This window comes from Copadichromis virginalis, linkage group LG9 (assembly GCF_057382275.1).
Source record: "Copadichromis virginalis isolate Kocher_CV1m ecotype Utaka linkage group LG9, C_Virginalis_male_GT1.1, whole genome shotgun sequence".
NCBI lineage: Eukaryota > Metazoa > Chordata > Actinopteri > Cichliformes > Cichlidae > Copadichromis > Copadichromis virginalis.
Window position 1 is genome coordinate 35,534,805 of NC_140626.1, and position 27,538 is coordinate 35,562,342.

Consider the following 27,538-nt stretch of genomic DNA (forward strand, 5'->3'; position numbering starts at 1 on the left):
GGTCTGATGGCTCTCTGCTCGTGCTCCGCAGACGCTGTAAGTACATGTGCTACATCGAGGAGGAGGAGGGGCAGCCGCTGTTCAAGGTTAAGGTGGTGGAGAAAGGACACGATGACCTCATTCTGACCGGACCCACGCCCAAAGGTAACCATCACCTGTGTGTCTGCACAACTGTCATCAGAAGCACTGCTGCTCCTCAGGAGCACGGCGATGAACCAAAGTGTGTGTGTGTGTGTGTGTGTGTGTGTGTGTGTGCGTGTGTGTGTGTGTGTGTGTGTGTGTGCGTGCAGCTGTGTGGGATCAGATCCTGGATCCCGTCTCCCAGATGAGGACCTCCAGCGGGACTCTGAAGCTGTTCCCAGTTTACCTGAAAGGAGAAGATCTGTTTGGTCTGACCACGTCTGCGGTGACCCGAATCATAGAGTCTGTACGTCCAGCACACACACACACACACACCTTCAAACAGGGACCCAGACTCACCTGTTCTCTGTGTGTTTCAGTTACCTGGCGTGGAGGCCTGTGAGCGTTACACCTTTCGTTACGGCAGGAACCCCCTCATGGAGTGGCCTCTGGCCTTCAACCCGTCAGGCTCCGCCCGTTCCGAACCCAAAGCCTGTCAGGCCAAAAGGTACGTGCTCTGAAGCAATGATGTCACTTTGTGTCAAGCTGCTGATGGAAGTGGCGGGCGGGTGGGGCAAAGTGTAGCTGCTCTGCATTGTGTTGTGACATCGTCAGTGTGGCTGGGACAGAGATCTGCTCAGGCCTCCGTCACAGGTTTCTGTAAAGCGCACCCACAGCTGCCTGACGCCCTCCTCTCCCCCCTCAGACCCTACCTGCTGGCCAGCATCGCCCCCAGGTGTCAGGGCTCGGTGGGCTCCATCGTGGGCCTCGTCCCCGGCGTCATCTCTCTGTCTCCGGGCGAGTCCGTGGCCGGCGCTCACCAGGGACGCCACTCCAAGTCCTCGCAGTACCGCCGCATGAAGGCTGAGTGGAAGAGCAATGTGTACCTGGCACGCTCCCGCATCCAGGTGGGTCACCTGCAGCACAGCCCGAACACTTGACCGCCAACGCAGGACAGGAAGCTGACTGTGTTTGTGTGTGTGCTCGCAGGGTCTCGGACTGTACGCTGCCAGAGACATCGAGAAGTGCACCATGGTCATCGAATACATCGGGACCATCATCAGGAGTGAAGTAGCCAATCGCAAGGAGAGGCTGTACGAATCACAGGTAACACACAGGTCTGCGACTTCTGATGTTCAGATCGGAGTCACGTCGACTGAAAGCTGTCGTCTGATTGGTTCGTTCACATGTCACACAAACATAAACAGTCAGTGACATCTGTGTGAAGGGGGTGGGGCCTGCACGTCTCACCTCCAGAGGGTCATGTCTTTCACTCGTGTTGTGTGTCTGTGTGCAGAATCGCGGCGTGTACATGTTCCGGATCGACAACGACTATGTGATCGACGCCACCATCACCGGGGGACCCGCCAGGTGAGTCCAGCTCAGACCGGTTCAGTGCTGATCTCAGACCTGCACACACCTGACCCAATGAGCCCTTCCTGTACAGACGCTCAGGTGAGCGCCCCCTGCTGTTTCAGCAAGGAGGTGATCAAACAGTCCTGATGTTCAGATGTAGTAGGAGGCTATCGTAAAGAGGTGTGTGTGTGTCCACCTGGGGTCTCTGCCCAGTTGGACTTGAAACACCTCTCCTGGGACGCATCAGGTGTTCTGGTGTTTAAAGCTGTGGGTGAGCAGCAGCTCAATTTGAGCTCCTCACCTGTCGTGGAGCGCTCAGACACTCCTCAGAGGAAACTTTCCTTTCATCTGGTGCTCACAGGTGAGGGCGGGGCTGTGGAAGGGTCGCAGCTCCGCCCTCGCTCTGAGTGCTCATGGTGTTGGGAAAACACACCTGAAAGTGTCCTCGCTCCAGGACACAAACCGCTGAGGCGTGACGTGATGACATCACAGCTCAGCTCCAGTGTTTTTACTGCCCCTCTGAATTTAACTGATTCATGTTTGCAGTGGAAATCACACGTGATGTAAGAAAGTCACATGCGATGAGCCGCTCGGGAATAAACCAAACGTTAACATGTTATCTTGGTGACGTGTATACCTCGTGTGTTATTGTGCCGGAAGTGAGGCGTTCTCACTGGCCCTAGTGACCCTTGACCTCTCGGTCAGCTGACAGCTGGTGGGGTAATGGACGTCTCTGAAAGAGCAGAGCACTTCTTACAGATGTGATGTCCTGATAAGTCGAGCAGATATTTGAAATTTACTTATCAACATTCATTAAAACTTTATTTATGTCACGGTCCCAAATTTTTATCCGCTCTCTTCCGACATCCCCACGTTTGAGTTTCAGACTAAATGCATTCTGGGATATTTGGCTGCCCCAAGTCCAAGTTCAGGTGTGTTCGGGGGGGGCGGCTGCTCAGGTGGCTCTGCATTGATAAATACCTGAACCAGCCGAGTTCTGATAAACTCAGAGAGCTCAAAGTGAAAACCTGATGAAGGATCCCAGCAGGGTGCAGGAATTTTTAATAGTGTTGATTGGTCTGTTGACCTGTGAAAGACCCGCCTCTGTGTGTGATTGGCAGGTACATCAACCACTCATGTGCTCCCAACTGTATCACTGAGGTGGTGACTGTGGAGAAGGAGAACAAGATCATCATCAGCTCCTGCAGACGCATCCAGAGAGGAGAAGAGGTAAGGCCCGCCCTCCATCAGTCAGCATCTCAGAGCGTGTGTGGTTACTGATTACTGCCCCTCCCCCTCCAGCTGTGCTACGACTACAAGTTCGACCTGGAGGACGATCAGCATAAGATCCCGTGTCACTGCGGAGCCGTCAACTGCCGCAAATGGATGAACTGAACACACACACACACACACACACACACACACAGGCAGCTCGCTCTCTGTCGATCGCCTCCCCTGTGGGCGGAGCTTAACTTCATATCAACACAGTGATAATAATGAAAGTGATTGCTTTGATAACACAAGTAATGATAATAATATTGATGATGGGGATAACAGGTCAGGGTGGGGGTTATATATGCGCATGGGTGGGGTCAGAAGCTTGTTTCTGAGGGCGTAGCTGTGTTGGAGAGTGGGCGGGGCTTAAAGAGGCTGGTCCTCTGTGTATATTGTGTGTAAAAATGAGCACAGATGTAAATTTGAGATCAGAGAATGTGTTGTCTTTAACTTGCACTAAAACACAAAAACAAGAAAAATAGAGACTTTATTCCCTGGCCCCGCCCACCCCACTCCTGCCCCGCCCACCTCCATTTGTTAATTTCCTGTAAAATAAGAGTTTTTTTGTATTTATTACTGAATGAAGCTATTTTCTAAACCTGCGGTGCGTTCGAGGTCCGGCGTGGCGGTGTGTAAATACGTGTACCATAGATGAGAGAATTGCACACAGAGTTTAAGAAGCCCTCCACCATCCTCACCACCGCCGATCAGCTGCAGCGTTTCAAGTACAGTTTGTGTTGCTGACCCGGCACCGCATCCCGATTGGACGGACTGTGAAGCGAGTCGGGCAGGCGTCACCGCGGCCTTCAGGCGCCGAGTCCCGCTGCCGTGTACATAGGAGACTGCTGATGTGTACAGAGACGACACGAAGCCTTTTTTATTATTACTGGACGTAACCGTGACGATGAAGATGTTTGTTTTTGGGAAATATGGTGACTCTGATTTAGAATCATTTACAGAAAAATAAAATATTTTACATGTTGCTCTCGCCTCATTCTGTTCTGTGTGCATAGCAACAGTCACATGACCACCTCAGTGTTTCAGTGTATTTGCTGTGTGAGCTGTCGTTGGGACTTAATGTGTTTCGTAACGACTGGCTCTGTTTCCTGTGATGCCTGGTTGTGTAAGCGGGCTTCATGCCCTCCTGTGATGAAAGCTGGAGTTGTGTTTGTACAGACCGAGTGGGGGTGGGTGGGTGCGTGCAGCAGTGTGGAAACATGAAAGGCGTCAGAAAAGTGAAGAACAAGACGTGACGGCGCCGCCTTTAGAGCCATGAAGTTTCAGCAGAAATCGGCACCTCTGGTTCTGTAAGATTCTCTTGTCACATCAGCGCCATGTTTCCTGTTTCCTCACTTCCTGTGGGTCAACAGCTGGTTTACTGTTGCCTGGGTGGATCCGGGGGCATTTCATGGTCTGTGAGGGTGAGCAGGAGCTCTGAGGTTGTGGGCTGAAGCTGGAGTCAGAGAAACAATTTTACAGGTTTGATGATCAAATACAGCTCAGACATCGTCACCTGAGAGCGCTCATGTCTCCAAGACGCACACTTCCTCTTATGTAGTCATCTGACTCCTGTAAATGGACAGGGGCGGAGCACAGATCCAGCAGCTGATGACCAAGATGAGGAAATCAGGATCTTCTTCTCTCTGAGACAGAGGCGGGTTTATCCCACCAGCACGCTGCACATCGCCTGCTCCTGACCAGGTGAGCTGTTCAGAATCCGTTACCATGGTGCTTTTGGATAGTTGTATTTTGAACATGTAAATATAACTCAAAAGTAAAGGCGTTGCATGAATCTCTGTATGTGTACAGCATTTATGTGTGAAGGCTACGCCTCACTGACACATTAACCTCACACCCCTCAGGATACAACAAGTCATAAAACCTGTGGGCTCCACCCACTGGTCAGGTTAATAACATGTGCTGATAAAGACTCCGCCCCTCTAAAAGCAGATAACAGCTGAATAGACCTGAAGTCTCTGCAGCCACGGATGGAGCCATTTGAAGTCTCAAAAACTAAAGGAAGGAGCTTCAGTGCTTCCTTTATTGCCTCCTTTAGCAGAGGAGACACTGAAGTGTCCTTTACAGGAGGACATGTTCATTAATGCTGTGTTTTCCATCCAGTGGAGTGACCTGCTGATGTGAGTGAATCAGCATCAAAGCTCTCTAAAGATGCCGAGCTTTGTCAAAGTGACTTCTGTGTGTGTACTGCACGCTTCAGGATGTTAGAGACAAACGTCAGTCACAGGAAGTCTGAATAAAGGAGAAGTTACTCTGGATCAGCAGCAGAGACACACACGTCACTTCCCCTCTGAGGTTCTTCTTTATCTGACACACTGATGTGTGAACGATGTAACAGCCTGTGTCTGCAGTCCGCTTTCAGGCTGCTGGAGAGCAGATGAATGTCTCCCACGTCCAGCCTCACACTGTGAAATAGTCCAACTGTCTAAGCTTCACTTCTCAGCCCTCATCAGTTCTCCTCCACATCAGGCTGTTTTCTACCAAAGTCATGGAAAAGCCTTCTAAAATATTCCCCCACAGCTCGGGTCTTCTTATCCTGCCTTTAGGATTTAGAGCAAAGCTAAGTGGAATAAAAAGTCCCATAAAACCAACATCGAAACGTAAAGTTTGTTGATTAAAATATTTTCTCAAACTAAAATGGGAAGAAACAAACTCTACTGAATATGACTGACACTCACTGAGTTTGATTTAGGTTTTTGAGTCACAACAGGGCAGATGTCCACATAGGAGAGCAGAGCTGATTCAAAGCAAGCAGCTGATGCTGACAGGCTTTTGTCCTCGAGCAGGTTGTTCCAGCGTTCAGTGCTGATGGCAAAACCTTCAGATTTAAACTCAGGAACAGTCACATCAGACTCTTGAGTTGCCTTGTGTGACACAAATCTTATATTTTATTTGAGGGTTAGTTCAAGATGCGCTCATTAAAATCTGAAAGTTTAAATTCAGTTTTTATATATTAAATACAAATATCCATCCCTCCATTTTCCATCACTTTTCCTGTTGCTGTCCCAAGTTAGCTGTAGGACAGATGACCTCGCCTTAGACTGCAGAATACTTTGGGGTACAGAGGGGTTCATGGTCCTCTAGGTGACTGCAAATCATTTTCAATTCAGTTCTATTTATAAAGCCTGAAATAACAAGAACAACAGTCGCCTCAATGTGCTTTATATTGTACGGCCCACTCTACAATAATAGATTCAGAGAGAAACCCAACAATCATATGACCCCCTATGAGCAAGCACTTTGGCGACAGTGGGAAGGAAAAACTCCCTTTTAACAGGAAGAAACCTCCAGCAGAACCAGGCTCAGGGAGGGGCGGGGCCATCTGCTGCGATTGGTTGGGGTGAGAGAAGGAAGACAGGATAAAGACATGCTGTGGAAGAGAGACAGAGATTAATAACAGATATGATTCAATGCAGAGAGGTCTGTTAATACATGAGTGAAGAAGAAACACCCAGTGCATCATGGGAGTCCCCGGCAGCCTACGTCTAATGCAGCATAACTAAGGGAGGATCCAGGGTCACCTGGTCCAGCCCTAACTATATGCTTTAGCAAAAAGGAAAGTTTGAAGCCTAATCTTGAAAGTAGAGATAGTGTCTGTCTCCTGAATCCAAACTGGAAGCTGGTTCCACAGAAGAGGGGCCTGAAAACTGAAGGCTCTGCCTCCCATTCTACCTCCCCAAAAGTTGAATGTGTTCATCTGGACCCCATGGGTTCTCCAGGGTTAATATTGACATCATACTTGGAGAGCTGTCAGTATATTTCTGTCATATCCCCTGATGTAAAATGTTCTGTTCTTATTTAAACAGCTAACTGAATTTAATCTAACACTAAAAATTCACGAGGAAACATTTTCCCTGGGAACAAAAACAGCATGGTAATACGTGGAGATCCTGAAAAGTGCTCCAACAATGATCACATTATATTTGAAATATTTGTTCAGTTCTCTTCCAAACCCCAGCAGCTGTGTGCTGTAGGTTTGAGTGTTTACTAAAATAGAAATAAAAGCGTTCTAACGTCTCACCTGTTTGTTTCAGGCATACATGTGTACTATGTTTATTAAGATGGATTAAGCTTGTTTTTCAGTCATGTAGTGATTGTGTTTAACTGTATGAAGTTTATTAGACATTATGAAACAGACAATACAGAAAAGCCAATTTTGTCAAAGTCACTTAAAAAAAAAAAAAGATTTAACTACATCATGTGTAATTTCCATTCCAAATATTAATCACAGTTCAGAGGGGGCGGCAGTAAAAACTCCTGATGTCATGAAGTACACCGCTGCTCCAATTGTAGAATGATTGTGCTGCATTCTCGGAAAGCCTGGACTCCCATGTGAACTTATGAAGAATGGACTTGCATACTTGAGAATGGAAAAACGGCCCCGGTTAGATACCACATTTGGAAGATGGTACATCAGGATTCAGTGTCCCTAAACTCCCTTAAAATGCTGTTAAAGCTTGGAGCTCTTCCAGACTGGGACCTCTGCCAGATGCTCCCAGCTGACACTCGTATGTTTGAATGGGCCAGGCCTTCTCCACCATCTGGTCCATCTCACCCCTAGGTAGCAAGTGAAAACCAAGCTTCACTTGCTGAGTGTACAAGGTGTAGAGCTGCAGGTCTTGTGATACGATTACAAATACCCGAACATCAGTTGGGTTCACATCCGGTAGATCCCAAACACCTTTCAGGGACTCCAAGATGGCTGAGTATTCTGAACTATTGTTTGTGGTACAAAGCAAAACCAACAATGAGGACCCGTTAATTGGTCCAGGGAAAAAACTTCCTCATCCTCTGGAGAAACCCAATATCCAAACACAGAGCTGGGGCCATATATATAAAAGTATACCCACCCCTGTTCGCTGCCTCTCAACAAGAGAAACAGAGAAAGAGAGAAAGAGAGAAAGAGAAAATAGAACAGAGTCCAGCCTTAATCCAAGAAACTGCTTCTAACATGACCTGTTTGTTGAGGTGAACCCAAATATTTCTAGCCAGTACTGGTAATTCTACATCAGCCGCAGGTTTTCTCAGTGCTATAACTTCACTGCAGTGTGTAAACAGAAGATTCCATCAGAAACCGGGGTGCTATGATGTGTTGCAATAAGTGATATGAGACCAGCTGATCCTGATTCACTGTACCGCATTCTGTCATAGATCAAAGATGGAGTCTGAACCAGACCAGCCAGCTTTATCAGCTCCATCCGCAGGTAGGAGCTCAGTATTTTAGGACATTAACACAGAAACACACAAAGCTCAAACTGACCAATCGTAGCTGTCATTTCCTTCAAAGAGTGAGGTAGGATGCATGCTTATTATGTCTCTTTTTTCCTGTAGAGGATGAGCTCAGCAGGGTACGGTGCAGCTTTGTTTGGAGGGTTTCAAAAGAAATCGTCACACAGCTCCTGGAGGCTCTGGTAACGGACCGTGTCCTGAATGATCTGGAGAAAGCATCAATAGTGGAGGGGAACTCGGTCACAGCAGATAAGGCTCGTGACTTGATTGACACAGTAAAGAAAAAAGGAGGAACTGCCTCCAGGATAATGATCAGACATCTTCAGACCATAGATCCGACTCTCTCCTCTGAGCTGCATTTGTCTTTTGAGCCATCTGCGCAGCCAGGTGAGCTCTGTTTGTTGTTATGATGGTTTTATTGCTCAGTTTACTTCAATTCTGAGAGATTTAACTGTGTGTGTGTTTAACTGTAAATAAAGGTTTTTTTCTGTTGTGAATATATTGAACCCTTTACTTAATATTTTAATTACAAATCCTCTTTTCTCTTCAGAGCTACATTTCTCTGGACATTTCTGTATCTCATTTAAAGTTTGTTGCTTTTTGATTGATCCACGTTTGTTATCTGCAAAGACACTGATATGAAAATTGTGTCTTTGTGGTTGGTGAAAACACATGAACCTCCTCATGAATGAGCTGAAAAACGTGAAAATCAAGAAGCCAGTAGTTACCCAGTAGTTTCCTCGTTTCAGACACTGAAATTGGATTATTTCCATTTGATGGTTAGAGGGTTAATTCCATATCCCAATCACTAATTTTGGTAATCGGGAGTCAGTCCGCCAGGGTCTCCGCTCCTGGACCCTGCCCAACACAAATTGCACCTGACCCCTACGGTGGCTCCTGCAGGTGGTTAGCTCTCAGGAGGATGGGCCCATCTCCCTTTTTTGGGGGGCCTGACCCAGATAAATGGAAGATGGTGGATGGATTGTTAGAGAGTTTACTTTGTGTGGTTTGTGACATAACTAATTTGTTAATGGTAAAAAATTCATTGTCAGGAGAGAGACCTGACTCACCCTGAGAGGAAGGATTTACTCCATCAGACCCTGAAGACCTAAACAAACCGTCACAGTGTCGTATGTGGGAACATGTGCTGAATGACCACCTTCCTCAGCTTTTACTAGTCTCTCTTTCTAATTGCTAACATGATAGCTGTATCTGGTATGAGTGAATGACAAGGTCTTAAAAGAATAAACAATCCTGGTTGGGTGCTGTTCAACTCAAGCTGTTTGTTGGCCAGACTGTCAACCTTGCTTTGGTTCTTATGTCTCTGCTAATAATAAAGGGAGGGCCTGGGGTCCTCGCTTGTCCTCTGTGCTGATGTGTAAAGGAAGAATCATCCTGATTCCCTTATTTAACAGCTTCTACCAACTGTAAAGTGTAATCTCTATGCTAAGAAAATAGTAAATGCATTAAAAGACCCTAAAAATAAAAAACTCAAAATGTTTGAGGATATTTCTTTGTTTGATAAGTCACTGCAGCTCTAACCAATGCAGTTATCTGGCTTTGTTGTCTGGACTCCAGCTTTTTAACTGTTGACTGAAGTTTTTGTTGGTTCATGAACTTCTAACCTACACTGAGTTTTGTTTGAATGACTCCAGGGATAAGTGTGTCACAGTGATTTGTTTATGAGTTATAATAAATCAGTTTAGCTCGAAGTCATAACTTCATAACCGTAGACTTGGGTTTAAGTCACATTCACATATAGATGCAGTTGAATAACTTTTTCCTCATACTGTACAGACCACTCTACAGGCAATGATCTTATTGACAGTTTTTGTTTCATCCAGAGACTCTTCAGGCCTGTCACCTCAAACTCAATTCAAACCTGAAACAGAAGTTCCAGTGTGTGTTTGAGGGGATCCCTAAAGCAGGAAACCCAACCCTTTTGAATGAGATCTACACAGAGCTCTACATCACAGAGGGAGAGACTGCAGAGGTCAATGATGAACATGAGGTCAGACAGATTGAAACAGCATCCAGAAAACCAGACAGACCAGAAACAACAATCAGACAAGAAGACATCTTTAAACTCCCACCTGGAAGAAAAGCACCAGTAAGAACAGTTCTGACAATGGGAGTGGCTGGCATTGGGAAAACAGTCCTAACACAGAAGTTCACTCTGGACTGGGCTGAAGGCAAAGCCAACCAGGACATCCAGTTCATGTTTCCATTCACTTTCAGAGAGCTGAATCTGCTGAAAGAGGAAAAGTTCAGCTTGGTGGAACTTGTTCATCACTTCTTTACTGAAACCAAAGAAGCAGGAATCTGCAGCTTTGAAGACTTCCAGGTTGTGTTCATCTTTGATGGTCTGGATGAGTGTCGACCTCCTCTGGACTTCCACAAAACTACAATCCTGACTGACCCTAGAAAGTCCACCTCAGTGGATGTGCTGCTGATAAACCTCATCAGGGGGAAACTGCTTCCCTCTGCTCGCCTCTGGATAACCACACGACCTGCAGCAGCCAATCAGATCCCTCCTGACTGTGTTGGCTTGGTGACAGAGGTCAGAGGGTTCACTGACCCACAGAAGGAGGAGTACTTCAGGAAGAGATTCAGAGATGAGGAGCAGGCCAGCAGGATCATCTCCCACATCAAGACATCACGAAGCCTCCACATCATGTGCCACATCCCAGTCTTCTGCTGGATCACTGCTACAGTTCTGGAGTTTGTCGTGAAGAACAAAGAGAGCGAAGATCTGCCTAAGACTCTCACAGAGCTCTACCTACGCCTTGTGCTATTTCACCTAAAAACAAAGAACATCAAGTGTGATAAAGCCATAGATCCACACTGGAGTCCAGAGAGCAGGAAGATGATTGAGTCTCTGGGAAAACTGGCTTTTGATCAGCTGCAGAAAGGAAACCTGATCTTCTATGAATCAGACCTGACAGAGTGTGGCATCGATATCAGAGCAGCCTCAGTGTACTCAGGATTGTTCACACAGATCTTTAAAGCTGATGAGTATGACATGTTTTCAGAAACAGTCTACTGCTTTGTCCATCTGAGCATTCAGGAGTTTCTAGCTGCAGTCTACATGTTCCACTGTTTCACCAACAGAAAGACAGACGTGCTGGAAGAGTTCCTGGGAAAAGACTGGGAACATAAAACAGAGGTGCTGGAGAACTTTGTGGGGAAAGACTGTAAGGATTATCTATTTGATTCTTTATCTGATGTTGATGATGATGATGATGATGATGAAGTTTCATCCGAGTGTCTGTTTCTCAAGAGAGTCATGGAGAAATCCCTCCAGAGTAAAAATGGCCACCTGGACCTGTTTGTCCGCTTCCTTCATGGCCTCTGTCTGGAGTCCAACCAGAGACTCTTAGGAGGTCTGCTGGGTCAGACAGAGAGCAGTCCAGGAAACATCCAGAGAGTCATTAAGAGTCTGAAGAAGATGAACAGTGATAAAATCTCTCCTGACAGAAGCATCAACATCTTCCACTGTCTGATGGAGATGAACGACCTCTCAGTACATCAGGAGATCCAAGAGTTCCTGAAGTCAGAGAACAGATCAAAGAAACTCTCTGAGATCCACTGCTCAGCTCTGGCCTTCATGCTGCAGATGTCAGAGGACGTTCTGGATGAGTTGGACCTAAAGAAGTACAACACATCGGTGGATGGACAACGCAGATTAATTCCAGCTGTGAGGAACTGCAGAAAGGCTCGGTAAGTGCAGATCTCTGTCTCTATGCACATGTGTGTTCCTGCGTTGTGTCTGACAACGAAAGGTAAAAAGAAAGACTTACAAGTAAATCCAAGGCCTCCAAGGACTTCCAAAGCTTGGAGGTCCTAAAAGTCAGTATACCAATAACAGTTTGGGGTTTAGAACACATTTTGTGTAATTATAACAATATGTCATTTATGACCCGGTTACACGCAGTACAAGTCAAGCTGTTAACAAGCTGTAGAGTGTAAAGGCCAACCCCAGCTCCTGAAATGTGTCATAGAAAAAAACAGTTTCTAAATCAGTCCTATTTCATTACAAAGCCTGGTTGAATTGGTTTGTGTTCACAAGTTTTTCAGAAGGTAGAAGTCAATGTTGAAGTTCACACAATCATCTGTCCTTATCTCTAAATATTGAATTCTTTTAATAGGGAATTATGGTCAGGTCTGACTGTTGAGTAGTTCATTTCATTTGTTACACTAAATGTTCCACAGACGTTCCACAGAAAGAGGTCGGTTTGGATGAGGTGTGGAGATGACCAAATGCAGGACTAAAAGAAAAAACTGAGGATTTTTTTTTTTATTGTCACAAACAGACCAAAATGAGCCAAAGTCCAACTGTAAACAGGGACAGAGCACAAAACAAGACACGTGAGAAAAGTGATTATCAAAGTAAAACAGGAAAAGAAATAAATAGGGAGTGAAGCTCAACAGAAACATGATAAGAGTGAGAGGGGAACACTGAAGGTATCACAGAGAAGACAGAGGGGGGCAAAGACGAGAACATCGGGACCACAAGAAAGAACATCAATAAAATTAAAGAAAGAACCAAAAGTTCACAAACTGGTCACTGAGCTGAACTCAGTCAAATATCCTGAGTCACAGTTAAAATGTTTTTCTGATGGAGATGGCCTCAGGAGTCTGTGGAGTCAGGCGTGGGGTTAGAGCAAACCGACAGACTGAGGAGGATTCCTGTTTCATGTCAGTCAGATCAGCTGATGTCCAGAGCACAATGTCCAACAGGAAGTGTCCAGCTGGGTTATTTTGTTGTAATGTTTGTCATCACAGGTTAAGGTGGTGTGGACTGTCAGAGTCTCACTTTCAATGTGTGACCTCAGCTCTGAAATCCAACACCTCCAGTCTGATTCAGCTGGACCTGAGTGGAAACACCCTGGATGGTTCAGAACTGAAACTTTTGTGTGCTGGACTGAAGAGTCCAAACTGTAAACTGGACGCTCTGAGGTCAGTTCACTGCCTGCAGCTGTTAGTTACTATCAGACTACAAGGTAGTTGTCTTTTTTTTTACATTTAAAATCAGTTTCAACCTTGTGTTCAAATGTTCAGTAATATATTTGGTTACTATCTGTGGAGTGAGTTAGTGATGCGATTGGAAGGCACTCAGGATTTTTCTCTATCTGGAGCTTGCCGAATCCAACACTTTCAGCCTGGCCATCACAATTCACCATTGTGTTGTTTTTTCGGTGGTGTCCATCTCAGAGCAGTTTTTGTGCTTGTGTTCTAGTCTGTACACATGTATGTGTGTGTATGTTCCGGGGGAACACCAAGGCGTTCCCAGGCCAGCCGAGAGATATAACCTCTCCAGCATGTCCTGGGTCTGCCCCGGGGCCTCCTCCCGGTGGGACATGCCCGGAACACCAACCCCAGGAGGCGCCCAGGAGGCATCCTTGTCAGATGTCCAAACCACCTCAGCTGGCTCCTTTCGATGTGGAGGAGCAGCGACTCTATTCTGAGCCCCTCCTGGATGGCTGAACTTCTCACCCTATCTCTAAGGGAGAGGCAAGCCACCCTTCGGAGGAAGCTCATTTCTGCTGCTTGTATCCACGATCTCGTTCTTTCGGTCACTACCCACAGCTCGTGGCCATAGGGTGAGGTTTGCTTTTACACTCAGCTCCCTCTTCACTGCAGCCGCCGCACCAATCCGTCTGTCGATCTCCGGCTCCCTTCTCCCATCACTCGCGAACAAGACCCCGAGATACTTGAATATCTCCACTTGGGGCAGGAACTCATCCCTGACCCGGAGTGGGCACTCCACCCTTTTCTGGCTGAGAACCATGGCCTCAGATTTGGAGGTGCTGATCCTCATTCTCGCTGCTTCACACTCGGCTGCGAACAGTTCCACCATGTCCACCATTTGGTTCGATGATTACCACCACGGCAGACACCAACCACCTTGGGGCCACAGCTCAATGCAGCTGCTTTGGCAATGGAGACGCTGAACATGGTCCATTCGGACTCAATGTCCCCTGTCTCCCTCGGGAATGCCATTGAAGCTCTGCCGGAGGTGTGCGTTGAAGATCTCGCGGACTGGGGCCTCTGCTAGATGTTCCCAGCACACCCTCACTATGCGTTTAGGTGCACCAGGTCTGTCCAGCGTCCTCCCCCGCCACCTGATCCAACTCACCACCAGGTGGTGATCAGTTAACAGTTCAGTCCTCTCTTTACCCAAATGTCCAGAACATATGGTCGCAGGTCTGGTGATACGATTACAAAATCGATCATCGACCTGTGGCCTAGAGCATCCTGGTGCCACGTGCACTTATGGACACTCTTATGTTCGAACAAGGTGTTAGTTATGGCCAAACTGTGATTTGGACAGAAGTCCAATAACAAAACACCACTCGGGTTCAGATCAGGGAGGCCGTTCCTCCCAATCACGCCCCTCCAGGTCTCGCTGTCATTACCCACGTGAGCATTGAAGTCTCCCAGCAGGACAACAGAGTCTCCAGGTGGAGCACCTTCCAGCACCCCACCCAGGGACTCTAAGAAGGCTGGGTACTCTGAACTGCCACTCGGCGCATAAGCGCAGATGACAGTCAGGACCCGTTCCCCGACCCTAAGGCGCAGGGAACAAACCCTCTCATCCACCGGGAAAAACCCCAATGTACTGGCAGCAAGCCAAGGGGATATTAAAATACCCACCCCAGCCCGCCGCCTCTCACCAGGGTCAACTCCAGACTGAGTTGCCCCTCTCCAGGAGATTGGTTCCAGAGCCCAAGCCATGCGTAGAGGTGAGCCCAACTATATCTAGCCGGTACCTCTCAACCTCACGCACTAACTCAGGCTCTTTCCCCACCAGAGAGGTTACATTCCATGTCCCAATTGCCAGTCTTGGCAGCCGGGGATCAGTCCGCCAGGGCCTCCGCTCCTGGCTGCCGCCCGGCACACAATGCACCCGACCCCATGGCGCCTCCTGTGGGTGGTGGGCCTGTGGGAGGATGGGCCCATGGACTAAGGCCCGGCCACCAGATGCTTGCCCTCGGGCACCCTCCCCGGGCCTGGCTCCAGGGCAGGGCCCCGGTAACCCTATCCCGGGCAAGGTAAACTGTTCAATCGATGTTCTCTTCATAAGGGTCTTCTCAATCGCTCTGTCTGGTCCCTCACCCAGGACCAATTTGCCATGGGAGACCCTACCAGGGGGCAAAAGCCCCCAGACAACATAGCCCCTGGGATCCCTGGAACACACAAACCCCTCCACCATGATAAGGTAGCGATTCACGGAGTTTCCGTCTCTGTGTTCATTATTTCCCTTTCACGTTACTTCCTCTCTTACTTTTCTTGGCCTCTGTCATCTATGCCTTCCTGTTAGTATCACAGTTTTCACCAACAGCCTACCGGTCAGCAGCACTAATGCTAGTTGTTATCCTGCGACTCCACTGGTATGGTATAGAAGTTTGATTTGGCAAAGAGTCTGGAGTCACATTTCCATGTCTTAAAAATACATCCATTTGGATTTTTGCATACCACATGTTACGTGAACTGTAGATACAAATATCAGAAAAATGTTGAGGTATCTTGAAGACTGCTTGAACCTCCATCCTGTTGGCCTCAGCTGTTTGGAATGATCAAAACTTCCGCCTTCTGAATCTTTTTCATCTCTGGAGACGTTATGAGACACTGAATGATTTTAATCACAAAAGTTAATCTTTTAATTTTATTCAGATTGGAGCTCTGTGGTTTGTCCGAGATCAGCTCGTGATCTCTGAAAACTGGGCCTGAAAACTGAAGGCTGAAAACTGAAGGCTCTGCCTCCCATTCTACTTTTAAATACTCTATGAACAACAAGTAAGCCTGCAGTGTGAGAGCGGAGTGCTCTAATAGGTTGATATGGTAATATAAGGTCATTAAGATAAAATAAGGGGCCTGTTAAGAAAGCAGTCCTAAATATTTGTTTAGTATGTGCGTTGAAGGACATATCCTGGTCAAAAATGAATCCAAGGTTCCTCATAGCATTACTGGAGGCACAGATAATGCCATCCAGAGTAAGACTCTAGTTAGATACCATATTTCTAAGATTTTCAGTTTTGGTATCTTTTCATGTGTGAATTGGATGCGTTGTTATCGATATCTGGTGAGATTTCATGTCAAAAGAACCTTTTTGAAAAATATTTACTTAGAAAAATTTGTTGTTGTGTTTTTGATATTTTTTCCTTTTTTTTCTTTTATAAACTCAGACTAAGGTCCTGCAGTTTGTCAGAGATCAGCTGTGTTCATTTAGGTTCAGCTCTGAAATCCAACCCCTCCCATCTGAAACATCTGGACCTGACTGGAAATGAGCTGCAGGACTCAGGCGTGAAGCAGCTGTGCAGTTTTCTGGAGAGTCCACATTGTACACTGGAGTATCTGAGGTCAGACACCATGTGTTAGTTGTGATGAGATGTGAAAGTTGAGGTGTCAGTAAATGCGTACACATCCTGGTAATATAGACCAGATCAACATGATCTGTGCAGTGTCTAAGTTGTATGTCTGTGAACATTCTCAGTCATCCAGGTCATTGTAGTCTAAGGAGCTTGGAATGAAAAGCGTCTGGACTTTGTCTAGGTTAGCTGTGTCACGGGCGTTTTCTCAACATGTAGACCAGAAGCTAGAAAAAAGTGAGGTAGACTTTATAAAACAGCTCTCAGTCGCTCATTTAAGCTCACAGCCAACAGAAAATGGTCATTAAAAAAATTATGTTAATTCAAAGCTTCAGCCTTGTTCTTGGCAAGTCATTAGACAGTCAGATCTGCTCCTTTCTCACCACAACCATTTTTCAAAAAACAAGATGGTGACAATGAAAATACTCAGGTAAACATGAAGGTTAATCATCGCTCTGCTTTCCGGTTGTTTGTTAATGATTAAGAGCATCAGTAGGTGTAAAACTGTCTGAGCTTTAAATCACCATGTTCCACACGTGAAGTCCCGCACCCACGCCTTTGTCAGAGACAAAAACACGACCTAAACCAAATCTTTCTTCTTAAAAAAAATGCACAAACAGCTGCAGTTAATCTCTTGGTATTCCACAAGTCCAGTATGTGGAATAACAAGATGGCGCCGAGTATGGCAGCCTCGTCGCGAGCTCCCCCAAGCAACAGCTGTTTTCTGTGTTTAATTTTACTTTTCCTTTATTTTTTCACGAGCAGCACTTGTCTCCTTGTGTACGACCGACAAACCTTACTGGACATAAAAGACGGACTTTCTTATAACTTTCCGGAGTTCAAGTTTTGCAACACGGACGCTCCGTTTGCAGACCCCCCATTCATCTCACCTGAGACGCCTTTGTTCTCTGTCCCTGGAGGCCGCAAACGCCGACGCAGAGGGAGAAGATCTGGCGTTCTGGTTCGACTGAGACGGTGCACTAACAGACCACCGTTACCCAGTTTATTACTGGCTAATGTGCCATCTCTGGAGAACAAGCTATGCGAGCTTCGGGCACGGATCTCATTCCAGCGAGAGATGCGGGACTGCTGCGTGATCTGCCTCACAGAAACCTGGCTATCGGACAAGGTACCGGACTCCGCAATACAACTACCGGGGTTCTCCGTGCATCGCGCGGACAGGTCACAGGATCTTACTGGGAAAAGCAGAGGTGGTGGTGTGTGTTTCATGATCAACAACAGCTGGTGTGATTATGCGAACGTGCACCCGGTCAAATCCTTCTGCTCACCGGACCTGGAGTACCTGATGATTAAGTGCCGGCCATTCTGGCTACCGAGGGAATTTACAGCAGTGATTATTACGGCTGTTTACATTCCCCCACAAGCCGACACTGACCGAGCACTCAGGGAACTGTACAGCGCGATCAGCAGCGAGGAAACCGCACACCCAGAGGCAGCGTTTATCACAGCCGGAGACTTTAATAAGGGAAACCTGAAGAAAGTCTCACCTAAACTCCACCAACACATCCATTTCAACACTCGTGGAGACCGGCTACTTGACCACTGCTACACCTCTTTCCGGGATGCGTACAAAGCCCTCCCCCGCGCCCCATTTGGCCAATCAGATCACCGCTCCATCCTGCTCCTGCTCGCCTACAGGCAGAAGCTGAAACAGGAAGCTCCAACCCGGAGGGCGGTGCACTGTTGGACGGACCAATCAGAGTCTACGCTGCGGGACTGTTTTGATCACGCGGACTGGGAAATGTTTCACGTGGCTGCTAGGGACATTGATGAGTACACAGACTCAGTCTGCGGATTTATCAGGAAATGCGTGGAAGATGTCGTCCCATCCAGAACAGTCAAATCCTTCCCAAATCAAAAACCCTGGATTAACGGAGATGTTCGCGCGGCACGGAGCACCGCCTTTGCCTCCGCGAACACATCGGACTACAAACACGCACATTACCAACTCCGGAAGACGATCAAAGCAGCCAAACGTGAGTACAGGGACAGGGTGGAGCAACAGTTTGACAACCCTCGGAGTATGTGGCAGGGACTAAACACGATCACAGACTTTAGAGGGAAAACCAGCACACCGCAGACCACGGCCTCTCTGTGTGAGGATCTAAACGTATTCTACGCTAGATTCGACACAGCGAACACCATGAGACCAGACAGTGTGCGCACCGCGGATGACGTCAGTGCGCACACTGTGTCTGAGGAGGATGTGCGGAAGTGCTTCAGGAAGGTGAACGCACGCAAAGCTACAGGTCCGGACGGGATTCCCGGCCGCGTCCTCAAGTCATGCGTGGCTCAGCTGGCTGGAGTGTTCACACACATCTTCAACCTTTCCCTCTCTCTGTCTGTAGTCCCAGCCTGCTTCAAAATGGCCACCATCGTCCCTGTACCCAAATCCTCCACCATCTCCTCATTGAACGACTGGCGACCTGTAGCCCTGACCCCCATCGTAAGCAAATGCTTCGAGAAGCTGGTCAGGGACTTCATCTGCTCTGCACTACCCGACTCACTGGGCCCTCTACAGTTCGCATACCGCCACAACAGGTCCACTGATGATGCCATAGCCCTGACACTACACACTGCCCTGTCACACCTGGAGAAGAGAGACACGTATGTGAGAATGCTGTTTGTAGATTACAGCTCAGCATTCAATACCATCGTTCCCTCGAAGCTGGACAGGAAACTGCAGGATCTAGGACTGAGCAGCTCCCTCTGCAGCTGGATCCTTAGCTTCCTGTCTGACAGACGCCAGGTGGTCAGACTGGGCAGCATCACCTCATCCCCCATCACACTGAACACTGGTGCTCCACAGGGGTGTGTACTGAGCCCTCTCCTGTACTCACTCTACACCTACGACTGCACAGCCACTAACAGCTCCAACATCATTGTGAAGTTTGCGGACGACACTACAGTGGTGGGTCTTATCACCAACGGTGATGAGACGGCTTACAGGGAGGAGGTCAGCGCCCTGACCCACTGGTGTCAAGACAACCATCTCACCCTCAACGTCGCAAAGACAAAGGAGTTGATAGTGGACTTCCGGAGGTGCAGAGAAGTACACACCCCCATCACCATCAACGGCGCTGCTGTGGAGAGAGTGAGCAGCTTCCGCTTCCTTGGTGTACATCTGGCTGAGGATCTTACGTGGTCAGTACACACAAACAAAACAGTGAAGAAGGCGCAGCAGCGCCTCTTCTTTCTCAGGAGACTGAAAAGATTCGGCATGAGCCCCCGCATCCTCAGGACCTTCTATCACTGTGCCATTGAGAGCATCCTCACTGGATGCATCACCACCTGGTATGGCAACAGCATCGCCTACAACCGCAAAGCTCTCCAGCTAGTAGTGCGGTGCTCTGAACGGATAATTGGAGGTGAGCTTCCATCCCTCCAAGACATCTACAGGAAGCGGTGCCTGAGGAAAGCGGGGAGGATCATCAAGGACTCCAGTCACCCCAGCCATAAACTGTTCAGACTACTTCCATCAGGAAGGAGGTTCTGCAGCATCCGGTCCCGAACCAGCAGACTGAGAGACAGCTTCTTCCATCAGGCCATCAGACTGCTGAACACGTCATAGACACCTCAGCTTCACTACTGGAACTTTAACATTATGCACTCCATACTGTACAGTAACGCCACTGTTTTGCACATGTCTCACTCTGTATATTTTTATATATTTTATTTATTGTTGACTCTATTTAATTTGTAAAATATGTGTACACACACACACACACACACATACACGTAGAAAAACATTTAGTATACACATCCAGAAATTATTTTTTTTTGCATATACTATTATATATTGTACATATATTAATTTCAGATTTAGCCATTCGTATATTTTGCCTGTTCATGTTATTGTATTTTGCACAACTCTGTTGCTTGTGAAGCTCGCACACAAGAATTTCACTCGCATGGGCTGTACCAATGTACCTGCACATGTGATGTGACAATAAAAGTGATTTGATTTGATTTGATTTGATTTGATTTGACCTCCTCCTTTTTAGCTGAGACTCTGATGTTTCTGGCAAAATACATTTATATTTTAAAAGATTTTGATAGGTAGAGTGACTTGGGGGTGTTGATTCATTTAAACTAACATAACCAACTGTAACCAGGTTTCTGTTAGCAGAGTAAATCAGGATATTCACCAAATATTAGTCATTGGCTAACAGGAACTTAGAAGAGAAAACATACTGTTTAATAGTCTTAGTTCTTTCTTTGGTGCTGTTGGTGATACTGTATTGTTTTTTCTTTGTGATTTCATTCTGTTTAAGTCATTTATTGCTGTTTTTTAGTTTGTTTTTTGTCTGTTTGGGAGCTGACACAGTCTCTAAGGGGATGGGGTTTTGGGGTGTAACAGGAGGAGAGAAGCTGCAGAGAGGCGTGCTTCCTGGTCCCAACTCTGGATAGTCATATTTTGGATGGTTTAATAATTTCTAGAATAATTTCTGGCCAGATTTCTAGAAATGAGTGCTGCTCCATCCAAAGTGCGATGGATGCCGTCTCTCCGAACAAGATCAGTTTTCCTCCAGAAAGTTTCCCAATTATCTATGAAACCCACATTGTTTTATGGTCACCACTCAGACAGCCAGCAATTTAAGGAGAACATGCAGCTAAACATGTCAACTCCTGGTCTGATTGGGGAGGGGACCAGAGAAAACTACAGAGTCCAAAATTGTTTTGGCAAAGTTACACACCGATTCGATATTGATTTTAGTGACCTCCAGTTGATGTAACCAGGTATCATAACTATAATTACAGTCTTACTATATCTACACTTAGTGTTAGCCAGCAGTAGTCACCTCTGGCCCCTGGAATCAGCTGTGGTTGCTGGTGTATCTACCTTCATATTTCTAAGAGCAGAACGCAGAATGTTCTTACTGGCTTCTGTTCACCCCATGGCGGGCTTTTTCCCCTGAACAATGTAAACTTTTTTTGTCTGCTCAGCAGTGCAAAATACATAACATATTGACTTATAGAAAGTATAGAGATTATTTGGATATCAAATACCAAACTACTAGTTTTCTTAATACAAATATAAAAAAAATGTTTTATTTGTTTGTTCAAGTTTCTTTAGGAATTTTGGCCTGAGCTGTTTGGAGTTTCCATTTCCTTTTTTCTTTTTCAGTTTAGAAGACTGTACAGCACTGAAGTCCAACCCCTCCCATCTAAAACATCTGGACCTGAGCCGCAACAAGCTGCACGATTCAGGAGTGAATGCGGTGTGTGGTTTTCTGGAGAATCCACAATGTGGACTTAAAACTTTGGGGTCAGTCACCATGTTCTAGTTGTGAGAATCTGGATATAATTCTGTTTTCTCCTTCTATGGTTCAGTCAACTAGCTGATGCAGAGTAATGCTGTGCTACATATTTAAAAGCTACATAGAGAAAAAATCTTCTATTGGGTAATTCACTTTGAGACTTGATTTACATGTCCACTTTCTCCTTATATTTGTCTTCAGTTCAAATTCAAAGCAGAAATAAAACTGCTGTGATTTCCATTGATTAAACTCTCACTTATTGAATTATACAAAGTCTTAAAAAACTTTAATTCTGCATGAGGACTACTAGGGGATAGTTTATTTCATTTAAGGAATGTCTCTAAACTCCGACATATGGTTTCCTCAGCTGAATTAGAAAAAATTGTTCATGCATTTGTGTGATCGCATTTAGATTATTGTAATGCCCTGTTTACTAGCTTGGACAAATCATCTCCTTCTCGCCTCCAAGCTATGCAAAATGCAGCAGCCAGGCTACTAACTCGTTCTAGCAAGCGAGCTCACATCACTCCTATTTTATATTCTTTCTTCCTGTAATCTATTACAGTTGTAAAAGAAACGGTCCAGGAACAGGTCACTCAGGTTAATCCTGTGTGAACAACTGTAAATATTCTTTTTTCATCTTTACATACTGTGTATTTGAAATATTCTTGTTTAATTGTTATTTACTTTATTCCTATCAAATAAATATCCATGTAATATTGTTCAAAGTTAGCGTTATGTTCATACATGTTAAAAATGCCTGTAAATCTAATTGAGTTCAGTGACAATTAGTGTTTGTTTTAATCAATTTATTAATAACACAAAACCTTTAATCTAACACAACACGTCTAACAACGTAACAAATATATTCAAATAAATAAATATCTTAATGCATAACTCATTTTGTCCTTGATCTTTCAAGAAGAGAAAACAGTCTGTCCATCCTCTGCCTGCTCTCCTCTCCTCAGCCTCTCTTTGCTGCCTCATGTCCTCTCTAATGAGGTCTAGCAGCTCATCATTCCTGTCTCTTTTCCTCTTTTTCCCTGTTGTGGGTGCCCCCCCCCCCTTTCTCATCACTGTCGTTTTGGTCTGACCCCCTCTCCTGACCCTGGATACTTGCAATCCTAAAGGCAGAGGAAATCAAAAATGACAGTAGACAAATGAAAACAACACAACTCTTAGTAATTGCACATTTATTACTTTGTGTTCTTAAGAATTTATCTTCTTGATAACACACATACGTACTTTGTATTTTTTGAAGTTCTCCCATTTCTTCTGGCCTGCAAGGGGGTGACTTTCACCTGCAGCCCCATCTTCTCCAGTATTGTCCTGATCACACACAACAAATAAGAAGAAAGGAAACCCTAGCAACTATGTTAATCCCTAAATCCAAACGTTTTCATAGCAGAACACCAGAGGAATACCGTCTGGACATCACAGGTTCTGTACAGCAGCGGTCCATGAGTCGTTTGGTACCGGCCCACGAGAGTTGAGGCTCCGGTGTGAAATTTATGGTTTTCAGGGTTTTTATCATTAACTCTGTTTCCCTGGGTCTTTTCCCGTGTTGTAGTTGTGTGTCTTATTTTGAAAGAAATATTTACACGTTACCATCGCGACTGGGGCACATTAAGGGGCAGAGAGGAGGATGTTACTCTGTTGGCACATTTTCAGGAGGACGCTGCTAATAAAGTTACACAATTACACAGTTAATGTGCGTTTATTAATATAATTTCAAAATACCACAGTTTTTGTCTTGGTCGGATCATTTTATTTTGTCGTATTTTTCCACGACACATTGAAGGCCGCTCCGTGTCTAATGTAACCGGTCTGTGGCGCAACAAAGGTTGGGGACCGCTGCTGTACAGCATGAGGGTTAATAAAACCGCACTCATATATATCAATATGATGTATAAATTGATTAATTCTTGTACCTCCACGCCACAGTGGCCCGATTCTTCACCCAAGTGAAGAGGTGATCGTTTTCTCCTCGTTTTAATGAATGAGCCGCTTGGCCTTTGTTCCCCACAACATAACAGCATAGAAATTAATTTGAAAAAATCCAAATTAGCTGTATGTAAGCCGCAATATATGACAAACCGCAGGACCCACCATACAAGCTAGTTTAGGGTTATTTGAATAATAAAAAAAAAAAAATGCAGATGCCCATAGCTTAACAACACAACCGCTATGACAATTTAACTTTTTTACAACCAGAGTTTCATATACTTACATTTGAAAGTGTTTTCCTCTTCGACCACCATTGTTATCAGAAAAAAATCTCCGGTATGGCCTGCAATGGATCCTGGGATATGGTAGGACACGAAGGATACATTGGACACATCCTAAAAATTTGGGGAAAAGTAGGATGCATTTGTCAGCACATTTTGAGTACTCTTTGAATTCGGACAGCCTTCGTCGCGTCCCTGTGACGTCATTTTTTCCAAATATGGAATCGAAGCATCCTTCCCTTGAATTCGGACACAGCTAACCCTCAAATTCGCGGAAAAGTAGGACGTATTTGTCGCCACATTTTGAGTACTCTTTGAATTCGGACAGCTGTCATTACGTCGCTGTGACGTCATTGCCTCAAAATACGTACTTCGAGGCATGCTTCCCCTGAATTCGGACACAGCTAGGGAATGACTGAAAACACACGGACTAAGTACACACAGGAGGATAATGAGGGAAGCGGAAACACACGGGGAAACAGCTGAAGCAAATGAACATAACAACGTCACAGAGGAAGTGTAAAATTAAACACAATGAACACAGTAACACAGGACCTCTTCAAAATAAAACAGGAAACATAATGAAACACAGACATGACGAAACACAGACATGACTACATGAACTTGACAACAAAATACATGCAGACATGAAACACATAAAGGACAAGGAAGACGTAACACAGGGGTTGAATTTTCTTTATCTCTGATGAAGTTATGAAATTATTTTATGCACAAAATTGAAAAGAAAACTCCATCTTTTATTCTTTATTCAGATTTGATTACTGTGGTTTGTCAGACATCAGCTGTTTGGTCTCAGCACTGAAGTCCAAACCCAGTCACCTGAGAGACCTGAACCTTAGTAACAACTACCTGCAGGATTCAGGAGTGAAGCAGCTGTGTGGTTTTCTGGAGAGTCCAGGATGTAAGCTTGAAACTCTGAGGTCAGTCAGCATGTTTTAATTGTGCCGAGATGAATATGATGTGAAAGTTGTACTGACACTAAGCTACAGACATAAGGCTGATATTATACTGATCCACACTGAGGATCTTCATGGTAAAGTCTCTTTTCTTCCTCTCTGGTTTAGTCCAATGACTGTAGCAGAACAATGTTCACATTTCAGACCTTCAACAAAGAAGAAAAATCCATACAGTTGATTTTCACCTTCAGTTTCTCCTCATGATTTTCTTTTCTTTTCTTTTCTTTGTATCCATTAACATCTGAGTCACTATAATATTTTTATATATATAAAATTATGAATTTAAGGGTCACCACATTTTTTCACTTTGTGTGTGAACAGGAGTCATGAGGTCTTACTTACTGTAGACCCCATCACTCTTGTTCATAATTTGATAGTTTAAAAAATAGACAGTCAACTCTGTCAGAGGCATTGTGGGGTCACATTAATTATTATTATTATACTATTGTGTTTTTGCAAAAATTAAAATGCCCTTCATTCCTTCATGTTCTTATCTGCGAGACATTGCATGAGTTATAAATTTAGTCCTCACATGGAAGTTTGAGCCCACATTGTTTCTCACTCTCTGCTGAAAACATAAAGACAGATGGTCTTCTCTGTAAGTGTTTCCTACTTCACAGTAATTTGGTTTTGTGTTGTAGGGATGACTCCTCTGTTAAATGGTAGCATACCAGTAGTTTAACTTGTTTGTAATAGCATGAATATAATCCATTGTTTCAACATTGTTTGGTTTTAATTTACATTTTAGGTTTTTTTAAAAGCATCCATTTATATTTTTAAAATGGAACAGGAATTGGGAATTGGGGAAAAAAAGTATTATCTATAACTTTATTGAAGTTTCCTGAAGACTGTGTGAAGCTGTTGTTTGAAGTTTGTCTAATAAACTTACATCTTTCATTCTTTATACAGATTGTTGAGCTGTGGTTTGTCAAAGATCAGCTGTAATTATCTGGCAGCAGCTCTGAAGTCCAACCCTTCCCATCTGAGAGAGCTGGACCTGTGCTACAATGACCTGCAGAATCCAGATCTGTCTGAGCTGGTTGATCTTCAGGAGAGTCTAGACTACAGACTGGAAACTCTGCAGTACGTGAACTGTTGGAGTGAGTGGGTGGTGCTGTCAGCAGTATTGTACTAAACACAGTCAGTATGAAACAAAGATCCAGTGTTTCTTGTAAAGTTGGAGGCTTCTCACTGAAGCCTTATAAAGAGTAATCATCATTCATCAAACTGTAAGAGCATCAAATCTAATCTCACACTGTTTGTTCTCTCATTTCATGCCTTAACAGCTGATCAGTTTTAATGTTGTCGCAGTATGACTCAAGACTGTGACAACAAGTGACGAGACTGCAAATCACTGGCTCTTATTACAGAGAACCATCCTTACATTTAGTAACCATGTGGTCGTCATACAGACCACCCACATAGCAGACACATCTGGCCCGGATCTGGTGTCAAGCTGGCACTTCTGACTGACTGATGTCATGGCAGGGTGTATGTCAACCAGATGTGGGCCAGGTCTGGCAATGATGGCAGTATTTATGTTCCTATTTTCCTATTTTAGTTAGAAAACCCAAATGCCATGTTGCAATACTATACTGCTATGGTAGCCAACATTTCAAATGCAGCCTTGACAGGTTTGTGAGTGTACACTTTATCCAAACCCTAGTAAGGGTTTATGCATTTTTACCACTGGGTGGCTGTAGCTCAGGAGGAAGATCAGGTCACCTAGTGATCAGAAGGTTAATGGTTTGAGCCCTGGCTCATCCAGTCTGCTTGTCAAGAGTGTGAATGTGTATGAATGCAGTTAGGGAAGCAATGAGTTTAGAGAAAGTGTGTGAATGTGGCAAGTTGTATAGAGCACTTTGAGTAATCTGGGAGAGTAGAAAATCGCTATATAAGAATCAGTCCATTCACTGTCTGCAATTGGCCCGTGGCTGCACAGAACTTACACGTGGCCCACATACCATACAGAATGACGGCCCTTTGGTGGCCCAGATCAGGTTTGCCAGAGGTAATCCACGCATGGGCCAGCACAGGACCACCAGTGTATCTGCAACTGGCCTTGTGCTGGCCTATGTCTGGGCCACCTTTGGCAAACCAGATCTGGGCCACCAAAGGGACGTCATTCTTTGCGGTATGTGAGCCATGTGTAAGCACATTGCGTGGGCCAGATCTGGGCCATACCAATTTTGCTATGTGGGCAGAAGCTCTGCTGAAGTCTACGAATCATGTTTATGTCTGTGTCCTTCTGTCAGTAATGTTCAGTGACAGCCTCCATGTTGATCAAACAATTCAATTTTCTATTCAATTTTATTTACACAGCGCCAAATCACAACAACAGTCGCCTCAAGGTGCTTTATATTGTACAGTAGATCCTACAATAATAGATACAGAGAAAAACCCAACAATCATATGACCCCCTATGAGCAGCACTTTGGCCACAGTGGGAAGGAAAAACTCCCTTTTAACATGAAGAAACCTCCGGCAGAACTAGGCTCAGGGAGGGGCGGGGCCATCTGCTGTGATTGGTTGGGGTGAGAGAAGGAAGACAGGATAAAGACATGCTGTGGAAGAGGGACAGAGATTAATAACAAGTATGATTCAATGCAGAGAGGTCTATTAACACATAGTGAGTGAGAAAGGTGACTGGAAAGGGAATGGGAATCCCCAGCAGCTTACGT

General features: G+C 45.3%; 2 protein-coding genes across 4 annotated transcripts in view; both read left to right on the forward strand.

The window, feature by feature from the left end:
- kmt2ca (lysine (K)-specific methyltransferase 2Ca) overlaps positions 1 to 3,734 on the forward strand; it is a 49,941-nt gene extending 46,207 nt beyond the window's left edge. For all 3 annotated transcript variants that reach the window (XM_085469035.1, XM_085469037.1, XM_085469036.1), the window contains 8 exons: positions 32 to 144; positions 291 to 427; positions 501 to 628; positions 827 to 1,028; positions 1,111 to 1,227; positions 1,418 to 1,491; positions 2,598 to 2,706; positions 2,779 to 3,734. In XM_085469035.1, coding sequence (XP_085325161.1) covers positions 32 to 144; positions 291 to 427; positions 501 to 628; positions 827 to 1,028; positions 1,111 to 1,227; positions 1,418 to 1,491; positions 2,598 to 2,706; positions 2,779 to 2,871 — 973 coding nt within the window. In that variant the 3' untranslated portion in view covers positions 2,872 to 3,734. The remainder of the gene's footprint in view (positions 1 to 31; positions 145 to 290; positions 428 to 500; positions 629 to 826; positions 1,029 to 1,110; positions 1,228 to 1,417; positions 1,492 to 2,597; positions 2,707 to 2,778) is intronic.
- Positions 3,735 to 3,806: 72 nt separating this feature from the next.
- Positions 3,807 to 27,538, forward strand: part of LOC146702423 (NLR family CARD domain-containing protein 3-like) — a 36,916-nt gene continuing 13,184 nt past the window's right edge. The window contains exons 1-9 of the mRNA XM_085468924.1: positions 3,807 to 4,452; positions 7,921 to 7,973; positions 8,101 to 8,385; positions 9,843 to 11,718; positions 12,784 to 12,957; positions 16,188 to 16,361; positions 21,520 to 21,660; positions 24,654 to 24,821; positions 25,767 to 25,940. Of these exons, the coding sequence (XP_085325050.1) occupies positions 7,928 to 7,973; positions 8,101 to 8,385; positions 9,843 to 11,718; positions 12,784 to 12,957; positions 16,188 to 16,361; positions 21,520 to 21,660; positions 24,654 to 24,821; positions 25,767 to 25,940 (3,038 nt within the window). The 5' untranslated portion in view covers positions 3,807 to 4,452; positions 7,921 to 7,927. The remainder of the gene's footprint in view (positions 4,453 to 7,920; positions 7,974 to 8,100; positions 8,386 to 9,842; positions 11,719 to 12,783; positions 12,958 to 16,187; positions 16,362 to 21,519; positions 21,661 to 24,653; positions 24,822 to 25,766; positions 25,941 to 27,538) is intronic.